Raw genomic sequence first — 25,626 nt, forward strand, 5'->3', positions numbered from 1 at the left:
TGGTTCCTGGAGAAAATCAACAAGATTGATATACTCCTAGCCGAACTAATAAAACGGCAGAGAGAGAATATGCAAATTAATAAGATCAGAAATGAAAAGGGGGACATAACCACAGACACAGAGGAAATTCAGGGAATCATAAGATCTTACTACAAAGACCTATATGCCACAAAGTGGAAAATGTAAAAGAAATGGACACTTTTTTAGATAAATACCATATACCAAAGTTAAACAAGGACCAGGTGAACAATAGCAATAGCAATAAGACAACATAAGGGGATCGAGGGGATTCGAATTGGAAAGGAAGAAGTTAAACTTTCGTTATTTGCAGATGATATGATAGTATACATAAGCGACCCCAAAAACTCCACCAAAGAACTCCTACAGCTGATAAACACCTTTAGTAATGTGGCAGGATACAAGATCAACTCCAAAAAAATCAGTCGTCCTCCTATACACAAAGGATATGGAAGCAGAGAGGGAAATCAGAGAAGCATCACCTTTCATGATAGTCACAAACAGCATAAAATATCTTGGGGTAACTCTAACCAAGGAAGTGAAAGATCTATTTGACAAGAACTTTAAGGCATTGAAGAAAGAAACTGAAGAGGATACCAGAAAATGGAAGGATCTCCCTTGCTCTTGGATTGGGAGGATCAACATAGTAAAAATGGCAATTCTACCAAAGGCAATTTATAGATTCAATGCAATCCCCATCAAGGCCCCTTCAAAATTCTTCACAGATCTAGAGAGGACAATAATCAACTTTATATGGAAAAACAAAAAACCCAGGATAGCCAAAACAATCTTATACAATAAAGGAACTTCTGGAGGCATTACCATCCCTGACTTCAAACTCTATTACAGAGCTACAGTAATGAAAACAGCGTGGTATTGGCATAAAAACAGAGAAGTCGACCAATGGAATCGTATAGAAGACCCGGATTTTAACCCACAAACCTATGAACACCTCATTTTCGATAAAGGAGCTAAAAATATACAATGGAAGAAAGAAAGCATCTTCAACAAATGGTGCTGGCACAACTAGATGTTAACTTGTAGAAGAATGAAAATAGACCCATATCTATCACCATGCACAAAACTCAAGTCCAAATGGATCAAAGACCTCAATATCAACCTGAACACACTGAACCTGATAGAAGAGAAAGTGGGAAGTACCCTACAACATATGGGCACAGGAGATCACTTCCTATGTATAACCCCAGCAGCACAGACATTAAGGGCAACATTGAATAAATGGGACCTACTGAAACTGAGAAGCTTCTGTAAAGCAAAGGACACTGTCACTAAGACAAAAAGGCATCCTACTGACTGGGAGAAGATCTTCACCAACCCCACAACTGACAAAGGTCTGATCTCCAAAATATATAAAGAACTCAAGAAACTAGACCGTAAAATTATTAGATTATAAAATGGGGCACTGAGCTGAACAGAGAATTCTCAACAGAAGAAGTTCAAATGGCCAAAAGACACTTAAGGTCATGCTCAACCTCCTTAGCGATCAGGGAAATGCAAATCAAAACAACTTTGAGATATCACCTTACACCTGTCAGAATGGCTAAAATCAAAAACACCAATGATAGTCTTTGCTGGAGAGGTTGTGGAGGAAGGGGTACACTCATTCATTGCTGGTGGGAATGCAAACTTGTGCAACCACTTTGGAAATCAGTGTGGCGGTTTCTCAGGAAATTCGGGATCAACCTACCCCAGGACCCAGCAATACCACTCTTGGGAATATACCCAAGAGATGCCCTATCAACTATGTTCATAGCAGCATTATTTGTAATAGCCAGAACCTGGAAACAACCTAGATGTCCTTCAATGGAAGAATGGATGAAGAAAGTGTGGAATATATACACATTAGAATACTACTCAGTGGTAAAAAACAATGACTTCTCGAATTTTGCATGCAAATGGATGGAAATAGAAAACACTATCCTGAGTGAGGTAACCCAGAACCAAAAAGATGAACATGAGATGTATTCACTCATAATTGGTTTCTAGCCATAAATAAAGGTCATTGAGTCTATAATTTGTGATCCTAAAGAAGCTAAATGAGAAGGTGAATCCAAAGAAAAACATATAGATATCCTCCTGGATAGGGGAAGTAGACAAGATTGCTGGGCAAAAAATTGGGATCTTGGGGGTGGGGCGGGATGGGGGTAGGGGGAGATGGGAAGAGCAAAGTGAGAAGGGGAGGATGGGGGAATCTTGGGGAAACGGGATGATTGGGATAAAGGAAGGGAGGATAGGGGAGCAGGGAAGCACATAATCTTAATTAAGGGAGCCATCTTAAGGTTGGCAAGAGACTTGAACCTAGAGGGGTTCCCAGGTGCCCAGGGCGATGTCCCCAGTTAGTTCCTTGGGCAGCTGAGGATAGGGAACCTGAAATGGCCCTATCTTATAGCCATACTGATGAATATCTTGCATATCATCATAGAACCTTCATCTGGCGTTGGATGGGGATAGAGACAGAGTCCCACATTGGAGCACCGGAACGAGCTCCCAAGGTCCCAATGAGGAGCAGAAGGAGGGAGAACATGAGCAAGGAAGTCAGGACCGTGAGGGGCGCACCCACCCACTGAGACAGTGGAGCTGATCTATTGGGAGCTCACCAAGACCAGCTGGATTGTGAATGAAAAAGAATGGAATAAAACCGGACTCTCTGAACATGGCGGACAATGAGGGCTGATGAGAAGCCAAGGACAATGGCACTGGGTTTTGCTCCTACTTCATGTTCTGGCCTTCTGGGAGCCTAGCCAGTTTAGATGCTCACCTTCCTAGACCTGGATGGAGGGGGGAGGACCTTGGACTTTCCACAGGGCAGGGGACCCTGACTGCTCTTTGGACTGGAGAGGGAGGGGGAGAGGAGGGGGGGAGGGAGAGAGGAGGAGGAGGGGGAGGGAAATGGGAGGCTGGGAGGCGGCGGAAATTTTTTTTCAATAAAAAAGAAAAAATAAATAAATAAATCGTAAGTGATCTTTTTCTTCCCATCTGCAAATGTTTTTATGAAATGTGGTGGAAGTCGACCACAGAATGAGGTGAAGACTGGCTACTGATAACTCTTTCTTTTTTAAGAGACAGGTTTTTGAGTATCCTAGGCTGGGCCTGCACTCCTTACATAGTTGATGATGACCTCAAACGCTAGATTCTCTTGTAGCCAATTGCCAAGAGCTGGAATTATTACCACCACACTGTGCTCTGAGACTGAACCCGGGGCTTTGTGCATGCTAGGCAACCATTCTACCAGCTGAGCGACACCCCAGCTAAGCTTGCGTAGTGGATCTTACAGATGCGGGATGCTGTTCCAATGACTGGCTTCTTACCTTCTAGTCGTTTTCTGCTTGGAGCACAAACCAAATCCTCCCAATGAAACCTTATTTCAAACGTACTATCTCAGTTTGAGCCAAGGTTCTCTGGTCAAATTTCATGTCTTGCTTGGGTCCCAATGCATTTCTACAATCTGGTTATAGTGACTCTAAAGGGCTGGTTTAGAAAGGAATAATTAACACTATTGGCTACTGGGATTTCATGCCAGAACATGGTGAAAAGATCAATCTACTTATCTTTCCTAGTTTCGGTGTAACTAACAATGGGACTACCTGTCTTCCTCAGACGCTACAATGTAGATCTTGTGTTCCCAACCTGTTTTTCTGAAGCACAGAGATGTCAACTACCCTGTGTAAGCCTGGAAAGCTGTGGGACAAGACGCAGACTGGCACCACACCTCCCTTGCTCCTCTTCAGAGGAATTTAAAAGCCAATTCCTTAACTGCTAACGATAGATATATCCCCACCATCTGGAATGTGATGGCCATGTCAGGGTATGTGACAGATGGAACAGACTTCTCAGGGTGGTGCCTTGGGTGGTGCTGAGGCCCTACCGGGAGAATCAGCCCCTCTGTGTCCTGGTTTGCCTGTTCAGCTGCAGCGAGGGAGAAGAATGGGGTCTACACAATCACTGGCTGCATTTACAGTTAGTCCTCAGTTCTCACCGCCTCTCCTTTAACCAAATCCATCCACCCAGCCGCACCTGAAAGCCGCTAATATTGAACTTTTCATCACCTTTGTTCAGAAATTTGTGAGTTTTCTTCTAGGTCGTTAAGTCATCCACACTCAATGTGTGATCGCCCTCTAGGGATAAGTGGTGGTAACTGCAGGTTCCCATAAGCAGTGTTTCCTTCAGGTTTCAAGAATTATGTAGAGAAAGCAGGAAGGACACTATTGACACTCTTCATGCATCTAGCATGGAAGGTAACTGTAGCTTTTGTTTTTAAGGACTATGCCATGCAAGGATGGAAAAATAAGTTAATAACTCCAATTTTTTATAACTGCTAGGGGTTTTTTGTATACACTAAAATCGTTCATTCCTCAAATGGTGCCAAAGTTCTACTGGGAATTAAGGATAAGATGTTTCCTAAATGGTCTATGCCACCAAAATATCTGATGCTGCCTTGGGAAAATAACATCTCTCTGGACCTGAGTCTTCCCACCGTGTTGTGTATATTCTTAGGGCAGTGAGCATCCTAGTTAGCCTTAACTGACAGCTTGACACAGCCTAGAGACGTCTGAGAAGGGAGTCTGAGATCATATTGCCTTGGGGCCATATCTGAAGTAGGGAGGGCAGCCGTCTTGATTGTTAATTGGCTTGGGGTGCGGGCATCCCCAACCATGGGTGGCATCACTCCCTAGGCAGAAAGTCCTGGGCTATGTGAAAGCTAACTGATCATGAGCCTATGAGTGAGCAGTTTTCTATGGCCTTTGCTTCACATTCCTTCCCTGTCTTCCCTCAATGATGGACTGTGTGTGACCTAGAAGTGAAAAGCCAAATAAGCCATTTCCTCCCCTAATTTGCTTTTGGCCATGGTACTTGTCATCAGAACAGAAGGGGAAGTAAAATGGTGGCTCATATGGCGTAGGCATGACAAGGATCACGTGCAGGTATTTCTACCTGACATCTCAAAATGCTTGCTCCTTGGTTTCAAGCAAGCAGAAGAAATAATGAAGTTAAATCATCTAAGACTCTTTGGAAAGAAGCTGGAGAGATGGCTCAGTGGTTAAGAGCACTGGCTGCTCTTCAGAGGACCGGAGTACAATTCCCAGCACCCACATGGAGGCTTACAACCATCTGTAATTCAAGTCTCAGGGAATTTGATGCTTTTCTGATCACTGTTGGTACCAGACATGCATGTGATACACAGACATACATGCAGGTAAATATTCACACACATAAATAAAAATAAGACTCTTTAGAAGTGGCACTACCTAAGTGTATACACAACACCCAGCTTCTCTTTCCCTACCTGCCCGAATACAGGCTCAGTGGAGTAGAATAGGCAGTGTGTGCTCAGGAGACCACGAGGTCACACACAGCAAACAGCGGAACAGCGGAAGGGCCCTGGGCGGAGGACGAACTGCAAAGGCTTTCAGTGCTCTTCCCGAGCAATGCCTTTCACAGGCAAAATGACTCCCCGCAGGCACAGATACTCCTGCCTTCTGTGCCCAGCGCCTTTTCAATGGTTCCACTCAGGGTTTGCCATTTGTGGGTTTTACTCAACAATTATCACTGTGTGGGCTTGTGACAGTGTCCTAGGAACCGTGCTTTTCAAGAGCGCTCCATCACAGAGCCTGGGTGGCCAGGGAGCAGCTTCAGGGCATTATTGACTCTTGCAAAGGATGGGGTGGTCAGAGAAGTCTCTTCAGGGGGCTCCTTAGCTGAGCATCTGGGAATTTGCTCATCAAAAGAGAGGGAAGGCTTCAGTAGACACCACTATTTGCCAACCAATGAGTATCGTTTCCTTCCTCTTGGCTGAGGGTACCTTGGCATTAAATGCCCTTGAGAGCGTCTGGGTTTAGAGATAGGCACAAGATAAATGTTCTTTGGCAGACAGGTTCCAAAGATGCTTTCTTGATTTGTCCGGAAGTACTCCAGACAAAAGGAGCTCTTCCTCCTTTAGATGGACCACATGTCTTCCCAAGATGCCAAGGCCCGCAGCAGACATCTGGGAAACTGGGCAGAAATGAACATGAGGAACTCACTAAGGCCAGCAGAGTGGGAATGGGAAGCTTGTCCTCTGTGATGCCATAATGTTCACTTATCTCCCCTGGAGCCACCAGAGGCAGGACTCATGAGAGTTAACGAATCTTTAGTGTGTAAGCTTTAGGGTGGGATTTTCAGAAGGAAGCAGGAGCAGACATACTGGAAGGACTGAGAGATGGAAGGAGGTGACTAGAAGCAGGCCAGTGAAGATGGTGGAAGCTCACCGGGATAGAACAACCCAGAACAATAAGGGAGAACTGAACACCGTGGAGAAATTTCTGCAAGTTTATCAGCAGGACAGCAATGTGTTTATATTCATATTTCATAAGATGGAACTGGCAAGTGTGTATAAGGAAGAGCAACCTCAGAGACAGGAAGGCCCAGGAAAGCCACCTGCTTCTCTAAACAGTGGTGATGAAGACTTAAAGAGGAGGAGGGACCCAAAAAGCTGCTAAGGAGCACATTCCTTCCAGGTCTTATCACTAATGCACCATGGGACAGAAGGAAGAATCTAGACTGATGTTTATATATCTGGCCCGGCTGACTGGTGTTGTTCGTGAAAACGGAGAAACAAGCAAGCCCATCGCTGATGTCGAGGTTATTGTCTTCTGGAGAGCTTGATGGGTAATGAAAGGTGTAAGTTCAGTTTTAACTACCCAAAGCCTTCAGGTTCCCGTTGTAAGCTGGGTAGAGCTATTCTCCATGCTGTCGCAATGGGGTAAGGCACAGATAAGTGTTACTGAGCGGGTGGTGGGAGGTGGGGGTGGGGGATTTGTGCTTAATGCTTTGATTACACAGAAAATACTGGGAGTCTAGGCCTGTCACAGTTAAGCTCTGAATCCTACATCATCCCACAAGAGCCTTTGACTAAAATGATGTTCCTGACCCATGTTTTGACCTCATGACTTGGGCACCCAGCTGCCTACTTGCAACTGCCATTTGGAACTGACCAGAAGGATGACCTAGCACAGAGGATCCCCTGCCAATGGAGTTGATGGGGGTCAAAATGTGGGCTCTGGGCATATATAGGGGTGGCACACCTGTGCTAGATGGTTGTAGGGGCTACCTAGGAGCACCTGGTAAAAAATGAACAGATTACACGAAGGGAGGAGAGCCCTGCTGCTTCCTGGGGCGGTCTTGTGCTCGACTCGTCATTTAAACATGTCTTCTGTGTGAAGACTGTGCTGACTCCCTGTGAGAGACAGTGGGAAGATCAAGGATGAACAGGACAAGATCGCTTGCAAGGTGAAGGTGCTTCTGGGCATCCACAGGGAGGCAGACAGGAGAACTAAAAGGGGCAATAGAGGATGGCAGATAATAAGCAGACATGGAGGTACACACCTAGAACCCAACACTTGAGAGGCAGGGGCAAGAGGATCAGGAGTTCAAGGCCAGCCTGGGCCATATAGTAAGATCTTGTCTAAAGAAAAAAGTAGGGAGGGCAGGAAGGAAGGCCTCTTGTCAAGAGCAGGTTCAAGGAGGGAATAAATATAAGGAACTGGGATTTGATGCAAGGCGGTGAGGAGCACTGTACCAGTGTGTAGAAGGGAATCTCTAAGTGTGGAGCCCAGGACAGAGGGAGGACTGGGTTGCTGAGGATGGACACACTGACTCTCTGCTATATTTCTGCTCTGGTTTGTTAGATTTCCTGTTGAATTCTTCAGAACTCCTGACTTGTAGCATCTTGGCAGCAAAGGGATGCAGGGCTGATCTTGTCCATGCCTGTGCTTAGCAGAAACATCCCCTCCCACCTCTCACTCGTCTACCCAGTTCCGTCAGTCTGTCACACTCAGCCTGGACACTCACTGGTGTCCGCCACTCTGTCCTGGCTGGCTAGTCACGGCAATGAGGCAGGGTCTCATTCATGTAGCCCCGGTTGGCCTTGAACACACTCTGTTTCAGGAGGGCTCCGCCTCCGTAGTGCTGGGTTCACAGGTGCCCAGTACTGTGCCCAGAGCTACACAGCGTTGGAAATGCTTCCTGCACACCAGACAAGCCTTCTCTCCAGTGTGCTGCATCCCTGCGTGTTAGTGCTTTCTTGTACTGGCTAAAGATCAAAGCCTTGAGCTGGGGTGATTGTGGGATTGTCAGATTCCAAGCTGACAGGAAGTACCTATCTTTCCTGCTAGCATTTGCCTCAGACATTCTTCTCCTCCAAATGCACAAATAAGCAAGAACATCTTTTATACATCTTAGAACATTTTGAAATCTTACTCCTTCAACACAGAGTGTGCTAGCTAAGTGGTGCGTGCTTCAGAGTGAATGGGCAGAACCTGGCTTTGAATATAGCTTTTTTTTTAAATTGCTTTTCAAGAAAGTACATCTTGTAAGCCTTTAAGATGAAAAAAAACAAAAACAAAAACCAAACCCAAAATTTGGATGGTGCAGTTCTGAAAACTGCCAGCAGGGGGCTCCCGACAGTGAGAACACACGGGACAAGGGTGGGGGGAGGTTCGGTTGTTGTTTTCATCCTTGAGAACTGAACGGCATTTTCCTCCTAGCAAAAGTCAGCATTGCCTGTTTCCTAACCCAAGTTAATGGCCTAGCAATGCCAGGAGTCCTCCTTGCACATAAACGAATGTTTCAGATGTTTTCCTGTTTCTTACAGTTTAGACCCAGCTCGTCAGCGGGGCAGCCTGGGTCGAGGGACCCTGGGGCGGAAGGGACAGTGCTGCCGTTCACCTTCTTGTTCTGAACAGTATTTCTGAGAACCCAGGGAAGTCAGACAAGAAAGAGGGAAGGAACACAAGACAGGAGTCGGGGCTCTGGTCCAACCTTCCTCCACTAAAAAAAACACTGCAAATTCAGTGAGAAAGATAGAAAATCTTCCACTTTTCTCCCACCCAATTTTGTACTTTGAAAGACTTCACATCTACAGAAAGAGTATAGGAAAAGTATACAGAAAAGAAAGGAAAACCCCAGAGGGTTAACATCAGCCTCCCTTTGTCTGCCGTCTGTATCTTCTGCATATTAATAGATTCCATCAACAGGTTTTACATATTAGTCAGTTCTGTCAACATTGATCTTAAGGTCAGTGTTCTGTCCTCAAACTGCTTAGCAGGGTGCTCAAGTGTGTGAAATCTGTGTGCAAGCACGAGAGAGAGAGAGAGAGAGAGAGAGAGAGAGAGAGAGAGAGAGAGAGAGAGAGAGACTAATGAGGGTGGGAAACCCAGAAGCTGAGGCTGAGGCTGGGGATGTCAGCCAGGCTCAGGGACACTGCCCCGACAAGGTACCTGTGAGAAAGACAAAGGAAGAAAATGTCTAAGCCAAGGGAGCTGATACCTGGAGGGCCGAGGAGTCAAAGGAACTGTCCTCTGGAACAAGCCAGAGTGCCAAGGGTCAGACGGTGCCAACTGGCTCACATGCCAAGGGGCTCACGTGCATCTTCCGGTTTAATCCTCACAACTTTGTAGGGCCAGCACTATAACCAACCCCTCTTTATAGAAGGGAAAAATGAGGCTCTGAGCAGTCATGTGACTTAACAGAGGAGACCCAGCTTGGGAAGGGCAGCTGAGGAATCCCTCCTGAATGTCACGCTGTCCTCTCAGGGCAGGTGGACACTCTCCACGGCTACTCAAGTCTTCTGTCTAAATTCCTCCCGCTCCCCACCGTAGCCTTCTCTCCTCCAGAGACTCAGAAGCAGATGGCTCCCTTTATCTGAGGCTCACAATTCCTTATGTCTCCTTATATCATAAAGCGGTTCCTGAGGTTCCAGAATCCAGTCACAACACCCAGGGCAATGTCCATACCGAGCCACCACGGTCGCTGCTAGCCACACAGATGAACCTGGCCACATTCTCACCCCACCACTGGCATGACATCACTATTACTGCCACCATCACCACCACCATGCTAATCCCAGCCCTTCCCATGGCAAACAGCTTCCTTTAATTCTCCAGAAACTGTAGGCAGTGGTGTGAGCCGCCCAAGTTTACAGATTGATCCTCAAAGGCATGTGGGACCCATTCGAAGCACTTGAATAATATGTTTATACTGATATCTTCTTGGGGAAGTGCTAACATAAGGCAGATTTTAAACAAACAAACACAATTTAGAATTAAGTTCAGGCAACAGGTTTTTTTGTGCATAAAGTGGCTGGGTGCTGTTCAACGCTCTTGGTGTTGTCATAAGGAGAATTCGCTTTTCTAGTTCTTAGCCGCAGAGCTCTAGTTCCATTTATTTCATCCTGTTCTGTTTAGTCTATTGCCACCTCCCAATGAAAACAGTAATTTATGATAGACTCCTCTGGGCTGCTCTAAAGCTCATGCAATCCTGCTATTGACCACTAGACGTCACTATCAACTAGTTCTAGAAAGCTTTATGTACCAACCCTGGAAACATTGCCTTCAGCACCCAATGTCCTAGACAAAGTGCGACATGACCTGACCTATCTACAAAGTCTGAAACACACGGTAAGACACGGGCTTCTGATAAAATATTACAGGTTCCCAGTTGCAGTCTGAGGGAATCAAATATTTGCTTTTATTAAATTCTTTCCTACTATCAAGGTACGTGAAGCGCCATTAACCCAGCAGGCACTGTGTTTTATTTTTATAATGTATTTGAAGATCCACATCGTACATACATTAAGTATTTAAATTAGACTCCTAGAGACTGACTAGGAGCACAATGAGGGTGGGCATGCTTTGGGTTTGAAAGTGAGCCTCACCTTGCAGGAATGAGGACCCACGTCTGGTCCTCAGTGTGGCGGCATGTGCATGTAGTTCCTCCAGCACTGGTGACATGGAGAGAGGTGGATGGATCCCTGGGACTCACTGCTCAGCTAGTCTAGCCTGTATGGTGAGGCATGCCACTGAGAGATCCTGTCTCAGACACAAGGTGGAGAGCATCTGAGGAACAACCCTCGAGGACAGAACAACTCCTGAGGATGCCCTCTGGCCTTCATTCGCACGTGTAGATGTGTGAGCATGCATGGGCACTCACACCCTCCTCTCCCTGGCTATTTCACCCATGAATGGTTTCTCACAGCTCACACAGGAGACACAGAGACAGGAGGATTTGTTATGGGAACACAAGTCTGTAACAGGAAACCAGATGCTTGGATGGACACATGCCGCCTTCAGTTCTTTAACAGAGCCGCTGGCCATCACTGATCTCCCTTTCTTGTTGTGGGGTCAGGGCAACAACCTCTTCCTCGGGCCCTCCACTTAGGATGTGAGGAGAAGATGCCCAGGTCATGCCTTGCATTTCACCAGGAAGTGTAGAAGGGAAAGTAGGAGGGGAGGACTTTCCGAGTCATCAGAAGACAGGTTGATGCGCCTAAAAACTGAAGTGATACTGGAACCAGAGAGATAACTCAGCAGTTAGGAGTTCCTAGAACTCTCCCAGAGGGCCCGGGTCAGTTCCCAGCACCCCACAACCAGTCCCAGGGATCGATGCTCTCTTCTGGCTCCCAAGGTACCAGACATGCACATGATGCAGATATACATGTAGGGAAAACGCCCATACACATACAATAAAAAACATACAAGTCTTTGTAAAAATGTGATCCATCAAATGGAATAAAACATAAGAAGATCCTGCTGTTTACTGAAAGGCAGGAAAGGACTTCAAGAGCAGAGCCATGCCGTCCAGGGGAACAGTGATTCCCCACCCTACAAATCTAGTTCGTTCTGAAATCAAGAATCATATACAGTCCCAACTTCCCATTGACCTTTGCTCTAGCCTGCTCTCCTTTTGCCATCTGGAATTGTTGCAATTCTTGCCATCATCGCCCTAAAAGCCTTGGGAAAATCATTTCCCAAAATCAAGTAAAAAATACAATATAAACAAAAAGGTTTGCAGCCAGGTTGGTGCACCTATATTCTGAGCACTCAGGAGGCTGAGACAGGAGGATTTCAAAATTTACAGAAGACCAGTGGCAGAGGAGAGCAGTCTGTCTTTCCTAACCATAACATGCCTGTGTGTTTTATTTCTCTTTCAAAACATATAGTATATGTGTCTGAATAAACGAACAGTCTAACAGAGTAGCATAGAAAGTCCAAAACATTTATGTACCTACAGTGACAAAAATCTCAGAGACCATCAACAACAGTAAGTGTAACTGAGCGGCCACCTGAAAAACAGCAAAATAAAATCCACACCTCATGAGACACGTAAGATACATTCCAATTGGATTCATAAAAATGTAAGAATGTAAACGCATAGAACCATACATCACTATCAGAAACACAGCAGAGGGAGTCTCACTACATATCCAGGCTGGCCTTAGTCTCCCGATCCCCCTGCCTGAGTCCTGAGGGCTAAAATTAGAAACGTGTACCAACATACCCAGCTTGAGAATTCTTTATAACTTCACAGTGTAGAAGACCTATGACATAAAAACCTTAATTATAAAAACCTGATAAATTGGGCTGGAGAGATGGCTCAGCGGTTAAAAGCATTGCCTGCTCTTCCAAAGGTCTTGAGTTCAATTCCCAGAAACCACATGGTGGCTCACAACCATCTGTAATGAGGTCTGGTGACCTCTTCTGGTCTGTAGGCATACATGCAGACAGAATATTGTATACATAATAAATTCTTTTAAAAAAACGGATAAATTCCCCATGTTCAAAATTTAAAACTTCTGCATGAAAAGAAAAAAAAAATCCCATCAGCAAAGGACCAGGTCAATAAGCTATCTAGCCCCACCCCTAAAAGTATTCTTGCAATGTAAAACATAAAAAAAGAAATGTCTGGTGTATGAAACATCCCTACTGCTGAAGGAAACGGTCCATAGCTGAATAAAGGAACAAGCAGAGGATGCAAGAGGACATCTAGAGGAATGTAAACACTAATGTCTGGGTCAGGAGGGTTCAGGCAAGTCAGGATGCTGGGGCACACATTAAGTCTTGCCAATCAGTCAATGCCTCCTCGAGCTTCATATCCCAGGTACCTCACTCACATTAGTTCCTTAAAGGTGTGGAGACATACTATCCCACTGAGAAATAAAATTGACTAGAGGTACCATTATTCAAGTATCAGAGTGGCAAAAGTCCAATTGGCTATGAAAAATGGCCTCATTTGTTGGTGGTAGGAGTGACGTCCCTGCCAATCACACTAGGGAGCTATTTGTCATGCAGCAACTATTAACATTGCAAATCCACACATACACATCATTTTTTAAAAGATTTATTTTGTGTGTGTATGTGTTCACACATGTGCACGCACACACATGTGACACAAGTGTGGGTGTGCACAGAGACTAGAAGGGGTTGGAGTTCTAGGCAGGGACGAGTCATATAATATGCATACTGGCTACCAAGCTCTGGAGCAAGAGCTCTTAACGGCCAAGCCATCCCTCCAGCCCAGGATAAGTAGACACTCTTATGTTGCTTCCGAGGGTTTATCACTGCTTGTAAATGTGTAAAGGAACCCAAACACGTGCATTTGTTATGGCATTGCTGCTAACGGTTGAAGACTTCGTGTGACGTACCATGCTTTCCTTACACCATCCGATACCGCACGAGTGTAAAATGAAGGGAGGTGTGCTTTAGATGCTTAGACGAAAAGCTCCCCCAACACGAGGTAAGGAAGAAAAGCACGGTGTGAGGTAGTATTGCAGCATGTATCCAGTGGAAGGAAAAATAATAACGCATGAGAGTTGGAGAGATGCCTCAGGGGGGAAAGGCGCTTGCCACCAAGTCTGACGACCTGAGTTCATTCCCCAGGACCTACCTGATGAAAGGGGAGAACTAACTCCTGCAGGTTGTTCACAGTTTCCATGTGTGCGAGCTATGGCACATGCATGCATACACAGAGACACATAAACACACAGTAAATAAATAAATGCAAGAACTTTTGAAAGAAAAAAACAATAAAACACCAATTGTCAAGTAGATGCATAAAAACCTGTCTTCATGAAGATGCTATCAAACACTGGTTCTTTCTTCTTGCAGGATGGAGAAGGATAATATTTTTGATGCTTAAATTAGATAAATGTCTGACTACCAAAACCACAAAATATGGTTATAAAAGCATGAAGTCCTAGGTTAGCCATCCAGCACCACACAAGACAGCGTGGGGGTGCATGTCTGTAATGCCAGGACTGGGGAGGTGGAGTCGGGAGGAGCAGAAGTCAAGGTCATCCTTAACTACTTAGAGAGTTCAAGGCCAGTCTGGAATGACAAGACCCTGTATAAAAAAAGAGCAAAATGAAAAATAGTGTCCTATACGTTTGTCCTCTAATGTTGACGTCTAGCGAGGTGTGCAGTACCCCAGCCTGTCTTTCCAGAGGTTTCCCACTAAATTTGTGGTGGTAAAGTGATACTTGATTCACTCAAACTTTGGCAGAAATTTATAGGGGATGCCTAAAGATGGTGTTGAGATGACATATGTCCCCTTCACATCTTCACCAAGATATCCAAGCCAGGCCCCACTTTGGTCATCACTGTCCTAAGAACACTATGCCCATAGCAATAAGAGTGCAATCCTACAAGTTACCAGTAGCTGACACAGGTTGCTTCTGCAAGGACATGTACAGGGACCCAAAGGAAGTGAGTTACTTCGCCTGGGCCGGCTAGTGTTTGCCAACCTCACACAAGTTAGAGTCATCTAGAAAGAACAACCCCAAGCGAGAAATTGCTTCAACCACATGGGCCTGTTTATGGGCAAACCTGTTGGGCATTTTCTTGATTAATGATTGATGTGGGAGGGTCCAGTCCAATGTGAACAGTGCCACCCATGGGCAGATGGTCCTGGTGTACATAAGAAAGCAAACTGAGCACACTCTGGGGAACAAGCCAGTAAGCAGCAGCCCTCTACGGCCTCACCCTCTGTTGCTGTCTGCAAACTCCTGCCTTGAGTCCCTGCTCTGATTCCCGTTCAATCCGGACTACAGCTGAAAGTGGAAACCAACCCTTTCATAATGCCCATTAGCCCCTTAGTCCAAATAGGCTTCATGGGCTATCCAGACCTGCATAGGTCTCTGAACCCCTGATGCTTTATGACATGGCTTGGGGACAGTACCTACAGGTGTGATGGTGTCAAATGAGCATTGTATAGTGGTTCTGCTCCTGTACCAGGACAGATAGTAGCCTCAGTGCTGGGACAGATGGTAGCCCCAGTACCAAGACAGATGGTAGCTACAGTGCCAGCCTGTGCTTGGTGTAGGGGCAGGGCCTCAGTGGATGTTTCCCCTCTTCCTAGTACTAAGTGACAGGTACAACCCCTGCCAATTTAGATAAAGCCCTGCAAGATCCCCACCTCTTCAGAAAACCACGGGAAGGGCCATGAACCTTGCTCTTCCTCGTGCACTCTAGCCAAGGAGGGGCCATTAGGACCACACGGGAAGCTCTGGGCATCCTGTCCGCAATCTTACCCACAGACCCGTTTTTATATTGGACATCCAGGATGGTCTCATATTCTATTCCTGACTCATTATATCATCCTGTTTCCAGGGGAGTCTGTTGAGACTTAGACAATGACTTAGTGGAGATTTCCATTGCTAAATCCAGCACAGGTTCAGGAAGATGTAAGGGCCTCCTTAGCTAAGGATAGCCCCATCAAGAGACCAGATTAACTATGGGCAGAGAGCAGAAGTAAGTACAAACCAGTAAGTACAAACCTGGCACCCCGACATCTGCCAGCCCCTGCGCACCTCATGTGAGTCAGGTCTTCCTATTCCAGCAGCTGGAGGTCAACGATACTGCCTCCTCTTGTCACCTGGACCCTGTGCTCCTCAGACACCTCCCTGTGACAGTCCACTTAATGAGACTTTCCACAATTATTCGCATTTTCAGGACCCTGGTAACTGCCAAGAACTCCTCCAACTTTGTAATTTTTTTGCCACTCAACAGGCTTTTTATTATCTTTTTCCTCTGGGCTTCAAGCCTAGTATGGTAGGAACCATGTTAGTCTTTCCATTGTTTTAGTGCCAATGCCTAGCCCCAGTGTGTGGCAGGGATCCGCTAGCTGTGGATGGATGATTATGTGTAGTACTGAGGATAATATAGAATTTTATATGACACCTGGTAGGCAAAGAGTTAGATACCTGAAGAAGAAGGCAGCCGTGTCTCACGTGAGGCAGCGGGGCCTCCTTGTGGTTAGAAATCATTTAAGCTGCAGACTCAATGCTCCTGTCGAAACAGTGACTAAGCCACCGGAGCATCTTCCCACACACATGTACCCCAGAAGGGTCTGTACCCTCAAAAGACTTGGATTTCAATGAAGCATTGTTTGCACTATCATTGTACTCCCCTGCGCACTACATTGGTGTGTTTCCCTATGAGAGGAAATCCCCTAAAAGGGAAATCCTGTCCATCATGATCTGGGAAGGCAAAGGGTCATCTTAGGGTGTAAATACACAACCTGCAACATAAATACCCATAAAAAATTCTTTAACATTCACAACACAGAACTCATTGGGTTGTTTCTCAGATTCTCCTTGAAGTGTTTGCTTTGTTCAGTGAACTTCTGTTCTGTCTATGTCTCTAGAATGAATTCTTCACTGCAAGAAGACAAAACCCAAGAGACCCCTATAATGTTCTAGTGTGCATGTGTGTGTGCATGCACACACATAATTAGAATCAAGCATATATTAATCAAGAAATCAAGACAGACTTAACATGTTAGGGAGTTGTCTGAGTGGCTAAAAATGAGAGATAGGATACCTAACAGAAAAGAACTATACAACCTGGGAAATTCACCAGGTTTATGCTCAGTTTCAGTTTGAAGGCAGATTGCCACAGGCAATGCCTCGTTTGCTGGAGTCCTGGAAGCTAGGCTTCCATACACTGCTTCACACAAGGACTTTTCGAGCTTATTTGAAGATTCTAGCAGGGGAGCACAGCTACTCTTGTACTCTTGACCAAGGAAAGTTCTTCCTTTCTCAGGGTAGGCCAGCCCCTTAGACTGTGTTAGGAAGCTTGAGGAGGGTGCTCACTACAGGAGCAGCGAGGAAGGAAGGAGGCACCTGCTAGCCTGCGGGATCAGCCTGCAGCCAGGTCCGCTCACAACATGCAGATTTTAGGAGGTCCCGAAAGCGGAGCAAGGGCTGCAATTATGATCCTCTATTAATAGTATTCTTGGTTCTTTTAAGGAGAGGTTTACCGACAACTTCTCAGTTTGCTTATTCTTTCATATATTGAAGAAAATTTATTGAATAATTTTTTTAAATTAAGCACTGAAGATAAAATCAATATGATCACATATAACACACACACACACACACACTCACCATATATAATTGTCTTTCTGGTTGAGGCACCCAGGCACTGTTGACATAGCATGATGGCCTTGTAATGTCACCAGCACACGGTTCCGTTAGAAGCATTTGCTGGCCGGGCGGTGGTGGCGCACGCCTTTAATCCCAGCACTTGGGAGGCAGAGGCAGGCGGATCTCTGTGAGTTCGAGACCAGCCTGGTTTACAAGAGCTAGTTCCAGGACAGGCTCCAAAGCCACAGAGAAACCCTGTCTCGAAAAACCAAAAAAAAAAAAAAAAAAAAAAAAAAAAAAAGAAGCATTTGGATCTGAGTTCCATCCTCCGGAAGTCACATGGCAGAAGGAGGGAACTATTCTTCCAAGTTGCCCTCTAGCCTCTAAATGCATACCAATACACATACTCACAGGGGGAAAAATGTGCGTGCGTGCGTGTGTGTGTGTGTGTGTGTGTGTGTGTGTGTTTGTAGCAGAATCCACTAGCCAAAGCTGGTAAGCAAAAGAGAAGGGACGATTTAGAGCAAATGAACAGGGAAATGGGTGCGTGCCTATTAGCCCCAGGGCTGGGGAGGCAGGGACAGGAGGACAACTGGAACCACCACTAGCCAGCTAGCTTAGCCTTCAAACAGTGAGTTCCTGGTTAAGGGAAAGATCTTGTCTCAGAAATGAAGGCAGAGAGCAACTGAGAAAGGTAGGCTTGTCAACCTCCAGCATCTACATGCATGTAACACACACACACACATGCACACATGCACACACGCGTGAACACACACACAAATACAAAGCATATAGTACAGGACTCAGCACATGGCGCACCAGAGGGTTCTTTGCTGGCTTGCAGCAGTGCAAACACTTGCCCTGTTGGGATGCTGAAGTAGTCTGTTCTTCACAGAGCACCGACTCCTGGGATGTTTGTGTCAGAAAAATCTTTTTGTACACTGCATGAAGGTGTGTCTGTTTAACCTCACCTGCCTAAGGCACCTTCTGATTGGTTTAATGAAGAGCTGAATGACCAATAGCTCGGCAAGAGAGGATAGGCGGGATTTCCAGGGAGAGAGAGAATATCTGGGAAAGAATCTAGGTGCCAGATTCACCAGCCACACATGGAGGAAGTTGGAGATATGGTACTGAGGAGAGGGAACGAGCTACATGGCAGAATACAGATTAACATAAACAGGTTAATTTAAGTTTTGAGAGTTAGCTGGGAATAAGCCTAACCTAAGGCCAAGATTTGGAATTAATAAAAAGTCTCTGTGTCATTATTCAGGAGCTGGCAGACCAAAGAAAGACCCATTACAGGTTTGGCTCCTCCAAAAACATTTCATTCACATGGGAAATCAAGGAGAGCCTCCGTCTCTGTCGTTCTCAACTTCCTTCATTCTCCATCTGATACGACCAACGCTGCATTTAGTAAATGCTTTTACATTTTATTTGAAACTTTCTCATGGAAACAGCACCATAGGATGCATCTTCTCTGAAGATTAACATTGTAATATAATTCGGGAAATTGAGACTGCAAGAATCTTTGTGACCATGGGACACTGAGGCTAAACTTGACAGAATTCATACCAACAAGTTGCTCTTCTAAAAGAGAAGTTTCTAAGCCACTGAGGATGGGCATTGGAGAGATGGTTCAGTGGGTAAATCACTTGCTATGCAAGCAAGGGGTCTGAATTTGGATTCTCACTGTCCGCAAAAAGCCAAATGTGGGAGTACAGTAATCCTACAGTGAGATGGGAGGTGGAGGCAGGAGAATCCCAGGAAGCTTGGATCAGAGAGACTGGATGGAATACCAGCAGAACACGGAACCCTATCTCCAAACAAGGTAGAAGATAAAGACTGACACCGAGTTGTCCTCCCTTCCACGCAGGTGCTGTGGAAGAGGCATGCATCTGCATTCACACACACGAATACATACACTGAAAGGTTGGTTATGGTTTTGTTTTGGAAGGCAATGAGGGAGGAGGTTGTACATAGAGATATATAAATTATACTTTATTCGCTTTAGTATTAAACACACAGAAATTTACATTCAAAAAACATTATAGCCAAAGGGTTTCTCCTTAGATGAAAGCCAATCCGGCCACCTTTGGTGCACTAACTGAAAAAGCATTGCAGCCCGTTTTGCATGGACAACAATTAGGCTTTAGCTTCAGAGGTCCACTGGTAGACGAAAGGAGGGCAGAGGGCCATGCAGAGACACATGCAGTTATGAAGTCTGTACTCTCTTATTAAGATACGTGTATTTAGCTAAATCTGCCCCACGGAATGTGTGGTGGGGAGTTCGTAGAGTAGATTTCAGAAGCCTGAGGAGGTGGGAAACTTCTTGTTTCAAGTCTGCCTTCTGCTATAAAAGGCGCTCAACACCTTTCCTCTGGAAGCTTGCCTCAAATGGTGGAGACAGGATAAAATACACCATTCTTTTAAAATGCTACTCATACACTGGCAACATCCTTTCCAACTAAGACAGCCATGCCCTTTCTACCACCCCGACTTCATAGGTGGAGAAGGAGCACCAGACATCACCAGGAAAGAAGTGTCAAGTGTCAAGGCCCCTATGAAGTATGCAGTGTGCAAATAAATCGGTTAATGATTGAAAAGCTAGCATGACACGGCGCTACTCTCAAAGATCAAACGCTCTGAGCCGACAAGCTGGCTCACCTCAGCCCTGCGAAACCATCAGCTACAGGTTAAATACCCACACCACAGACTCCCAAGCCCACTGGTCCTTACCTTGCACTGTCCCGAGACACAGATGGCTGTACCATTCTGATCACAGGGGGTGCCATCAATGACCTTCTCAGCTTGTCGCACATAGAAACGGTAGCCGGTTGCTTGGCAGTTCAATTCACACTTGCGATTGCCCTTTACTATAAAAAAAGAAAGAACAAAGATGAGGTATGGGTGACCTCAGCTCTGTAGAGTCAATCCTCGCTCTTCCACCTATTTTTATGGAGATAAACTTAACATAAAATTAACTGTTTCGACCAAAGTAGGGTGAGTATACTCATAAGATTGTAGAGCCAATCGCCATAAAAAAAAAAATTCAAAACATTTCCATTACCCCAGAAAGGAACCTCATGCCTGTTAGCTCTTCATGTCCCTCCTTCCTCCAGAGCCTGGCAACCACCAATTTACTTTCTGTCTGTTCTCAAGTATGTCTTACAGTTGTAGAAAACTCTTAGCCCTTCTGCATTGGACAGTCTGGAAAGGACTTTGTAAAGGTCTCACCACTGTAAATAAAATTTCTACTTTTACACCATACCATGTTTTTTTATTGTTGTAGTTATAGTCTATGAATTTGCAATTTTGGTGAGCATATAATTTTTAACTTTGCTGTTTTTTCTTGAACTTAAAAGCTACACGGAGACTGGGGATATGATCATTTGGTAGAATTCTTGCCTAGCAAGCATGAGACCCGGGGTTTGAGCTCTAGCATAGCATAAGTAGGACATAGTGGTACATGCCTACGATCTCACCACTCCAAAGGTAGGAATTCAAGGTCACCTCCCTGGTTACACAGACTGCTGGTTAGGTTCATCTGGGAAGAGGGAACCTCTACTGAGAAAATGCCTGCACCAGACAGCCCTATAGGCAAGTCAGTGGGGCTTTGACTTTTTGATTGATGGCTGATGAGGAAGAATCCAGCACACCATGGGCAGTGATGCCCCTGGGCAGGTGGTCCTGGACTATCCACAAACCCAGCCTAACCCAAGGAAGTTAGCTGCACCCATGAAAATAAAAGCAACAGATAACCCCATACCAGCCAGCCCCAAAGAAGGGAAACACACTAAAACATTACCCCAGAAAGGAACCTCATGCCTGTTGGGAGGGAGGGAGGGAGGGAGGGAAATCTAGCTTAAATCACACATCAAACCCCACATACTAATAGCAGGAGACTTTAATACCCCACTCTCACCAATGGACAGGTCTGCCAGACAAAAACTTAACAGAGATATAAGAGAACTAACAGATGTCAGGACTCAGATAGACTTAACAGATATCTATAGAATATTTCACCCAAGCACAAAAGAATATACCTTCTTCTCAGAACCTCATGAAGCCTTCTCTAAAATTGACCACATACTCGGTAACAGAGCAAATCTCAACAGATACAAAACAAAAATTGGAATAATCCCCTATATCTTATTGGACCACCATGGCTTAAAGTTAGAATTCAACAACCAAAATTACAGAAAGCCTCCAAACTCATGAAAATTTAACAGTGTTCAATTGAATCACCCTTGTGTCAAGGAAGAAATAAAGAAAGAAATTAAAGACTTCCTAGAATTCAATAAAAATGAATTCACAACATATACAAACCTATGGAACACAATGAAATCAGCGCTAAGAGGAAAGTTCATAGCACTAAATCCCTACATAAAGAAAGTGGAGAAATCTCACACTGGTGAATTAACAGTACACCTGAAATCTCTAGAACAAAAAGAAGTAGACTCACCCAGGAAAAGTAGATGAGAGGAAATAAATTGAGAGCTGAAATCAATAAAATAGAAACAAAGAAAACAATACAAAGAATCAATGAAACAAAAAGCTGGTTCTTGGAGAAAATCAACAAGATAGACAAACCCTTATCCAAACTAAGAAAAATGCAGAGAAAGAATATCCAAATTAACAAAATCAGAAATGAAAGGGGGGTATAACAACAAACACTGAGGAAATCCAGAGAATCATTAGGTCATACTATGAAAACCTATACTCAACAAAATTGGAAAAATGTAAAAGAAATGGACAATTTTCTGGATAGATACCACATACCAAAATTAAATCAGGACCAGATGAACAATTTAAATAGACCTATAACCCCTAAGGAAATAGAAGCAGTCATTAAAAGTCTCAAATAAATAAATAAATAAATAAATAGATAGATAGATAAATAAATGCCCAAGGCCAGATGGTTTCAGCGCAGAATTCTACCAGAACTTCAAAGAACAGCTAATACCTATACTCCTCGATTGTTCCACACAATAGAAACAGAAGGAACACTGCCAAACTCTTTTTATGAGGCTACAGTTACCCTGATACCCAAACCACACAAATATTCAACTAAAAAAGAGAATTACAGACCAATCTTACTCATGAACATTGATGCAAAAATTCTCAATAAAATACTGGCAAACCAAATCCAAGGACACATAAAAAAAAATCATTCAGTATGATCAAGTCAGCTTCATTCCAGAGATGCAGGGATAGATCAACATATGAAATCTGTCAATGTAATCCACCATATAAATAAGCAAAGAAAAAAAATATGATCATCTCATTAGATGATGAAAAAGCCTTCAACAAAATCCAACACCCCTTCGTGACAAAGGTCTTGGAGAGATCAGGGATACAAGGAACATATCTAAACATAATAAAAGCAATATACAGCAAGCTGACAGTCAACATCAAATTAAGTGGAGAGAAACTCAAAGTAATTCCACTAAAATCAGGAACAAGACAAAGCTGTCTACTCTCTGTATATCTATTCAATATAATACTCAAAGTTCTAGTTAGAGCAATAAGACAACAAACGGAGATCAAGGGGATAGAAAACAGAAAGGAAGAAGTCAAACTTTCACTATTTGCAGATGATATGATAGTATACATAAGTGACCACAAAAACTCTACCAGGGAACTCCTACAGCTGATAAACACCTTCAGTAATGTGGCAGGATACAAGATCAACTAAAAAAAAATCAGTAGTCCTCCTATACACAAATGATCAAAGGGCTGACAAAGAAATCAGAGAAACATCATCCTTCACAATAGCCACAAATAACATAAAATATCTTGTGGTAACACTAAGCAAAGAAGTGAAAGACCTGTATGACAAGAACTTTTACTTCTTTGAAGAAATATACTGAAGAAGACATCAGAAAATGGAAAGATCTCCCATGTTCTTGGATAGGTAGGATCAGCATAATAAAAATGACAATTTTACCGAAAGCAATCTACAGATTCAATGTAATCCCCATTAAAATCCTAACACAATTCTTCATAAACCTCGAAAGCAATACTCAACTTCACATGGAAAAACAAAAAACCCAGGATAGTCAAAACAATCCTGTACAATAAAGGAACTTTTGTAGTCATCACCATCCCTGACATCAAGCTCTATTCTAGAGCTGCAGCAATGAAAACAGCTTGGTATTGGCATAAAAACAGACAGGTAGACCAATGGAATCAAATCAAAGACACTGATATTAATCCATACACCTATGTGCATCTGATTTTTGACAAAGAATCTAAAATTATACAACTGGAAAAAAAAGAAAGCATCTTCAACAAATGGTGCTGGCATAACTGTATATCAACATGTAGAAGAAACCAAATAGATCCATATCTGTTTCCATTCACAAAACTCAAGTCCAAATGGATCAAACACCTCAACATAAAGCCAGCCACACTGAACCTTATAGAAGAGAAAGTGGAAATCAGCCTTGAATGCATGGGCACAAGAGATCACTTCCTAAATATAAACCAGTAGCACAGACACTGAGAGCAACAATTAATAAATGGGACCTCCTGGCACTAAGAAGCTTCTATAAAGCAAAGGACACAGTGAATAAGACAAAATGGCAGCCAAATGAATGGGGAAAGACTTTACCAACCCCACATCAGACAGAGGACTGATCTCTAAAATATATAAAGAACTCAAGAAACTAGACATCAGACAGGCATTGGTGGCACATGCCTTTAATCCCAGCACTCGGGAGGCAGAGGCAGGTGGATCTTTGTAAGTTCGAGGCCAGCCTGGTCAATAAGAGCTAGCTCCAGGACAGGCTCCAAAGCTACAGAGAAACCCTGTCTCAAAAAACCAAAACCAAACCAAACGAAACCAACCAAACAAACAAACAAAACTAGACATCAAAATACCAAATAATCCAATTTAAAAATGGGGTGCAGATCTAAACAGAGAATTCTCTACAGAAGAATCTCAAATTGCTGAAAGACACTTATGGAATTGTTCAACATCCTTAGCTATAAGGTAAATGCAAATCAAAATGACTCTGAGACACCATCTTACACCAGTCAGACTAAAATCAAAAACACCAATGATAGCTTATATTAGAGAGGATGTGGAGTATGGGGAACACTTCAGCATTGCTGGTGGGAACACAAACCCATACAGCCATTTTGGAATTCAGTATGGTGGTTTCTGAGAAAATTGGGAATCAATCTACCTCAAGACCCAGCAATACCACTCTTGGGCATATACCCAACGGATTCACACTTATACCACAAGAACATTTGTTCAACTGTGTTTATAGCAGTGTTATTTGTAATAGCCAGAACCTACAAACAACCTAAATGCCCCTCAGCTGAAGAATGGATAAAGAAAATGTGTTACATTTACATAGTGGAGTACTACTCAGCGATAAAAAAAAAATGACATCTTGAAATTTTCAGGCAAATAGATGGAACTAGTATAAACACATCCTGAGTGAGGTAGCCCAGACCCAGAAAGACAAACATTATATATACTTACTCATTAGACATAAAGCAAAGGATAACCAGCCTATAGTCAACAAACCCAGAAGCTACATAAGAAGGAGAACCCTAAGAGAGACATACATGAATCCCCATAGGAAAGGAAAATAGAAAATTGGGAGTATGTGTGGGGGGTAGTAAAGGGAGGGTGGAAAGGGAGGGGGAGGAAGAAGGAGGAGGGGAGAAGGGGAGAGGAGAGGAAAACATGAGGAAATGGGATGGCCGAGATGGGGGAAGGACAGAGAGGGAGAACAAGGAAAGAGATATCTTGGTTGAGGGAGCCATTATGGTGCTAGCGAGAAACCTGGCACTAGAGAAATTCCCAGGATCTACAAGGATGACCCCAGCTAAGATCCTAAGAAATAGTAAAGAGGGTGCCCAAACTGGCCTTTCCCTGTAATCATATTGATGACTACCTTAATTATCATCATAGAACCTTCATCCAGCAACTGATGGAAGCAGATACAGATCCACAGGTAAGCACTGGGTCGAGCTTTTGGAGTTCAGTCAAAGAGAGGGAGGAGCAATAATATGAGCAAAGGGGTCAAGACATGATGGGGACACCCACTGAAACTGCTACCTGAGCTAATGGGAGCTCATTGACTCTGGACTGACAGTGGGGAAAACCTGCATAGGACCAAGGCCCTCTGAATGTGGGTGACAGTTGTGTGACTGTGGCAGTCTGTGGGGCCATTGGCAGTGGGACCAGGACTTGTCCCTAGTACCTGAACTGGCTTTTTGAATTCCATTCTCTTTGGAGGGTTACCTTGCTCACCCTAGATATAGCGGGGAGAGGACTTGGTACTGCCTCAAAGTGATCTGCCAGACTTTGGTGACTCCCCATGTGAAGTCTTACCCTCTCCGAGAAGGGGATGGGGGGTGAGGTGGGGGGAACGGGAGAAGGGGAGGAAGTA

The 25,626-nt window shown here is 44.3% G+C and overlaps 1 protein-coding gene across 1 annotated transcript in view; it reads right to left on the reverse strand.

Moving 5' to 3' along the window:
* The window catches only part of Thsd4 (thrombospondin type 1 domain containing 4), a 552,915-nt gene that overhangs the window by 273,898 nt on the left and 253,391 nt on the right, over window positions 1-25,626 (reverse strand). Inside the window, exon 6 of the mRNA XM_057768152.1 lies at window positions 19,952-20,088. Coding sequence (XP_057624135.1) covers window positions 19,952-20,088 — 137 coding nt within the window. The remainder of the gene's footprint in view (window positions 1-19,951; window positions 20,089-25,626) is intronic.

The sequence above is a fragment of the Chionomys nivalis genome, chromosome 4 (genome assembly GCF_950005125.1).
Source record: "Chionomys nivalis chromosome 4, mChiNiv1.1, whole genome shotgun sequence".
Classification (NCBI taxonomy): Eukaryota; Metazoa; Chordata; class Mammalia; order Rodentia; family Cricetidae; genus Chionomys; species Chionomys nivalis.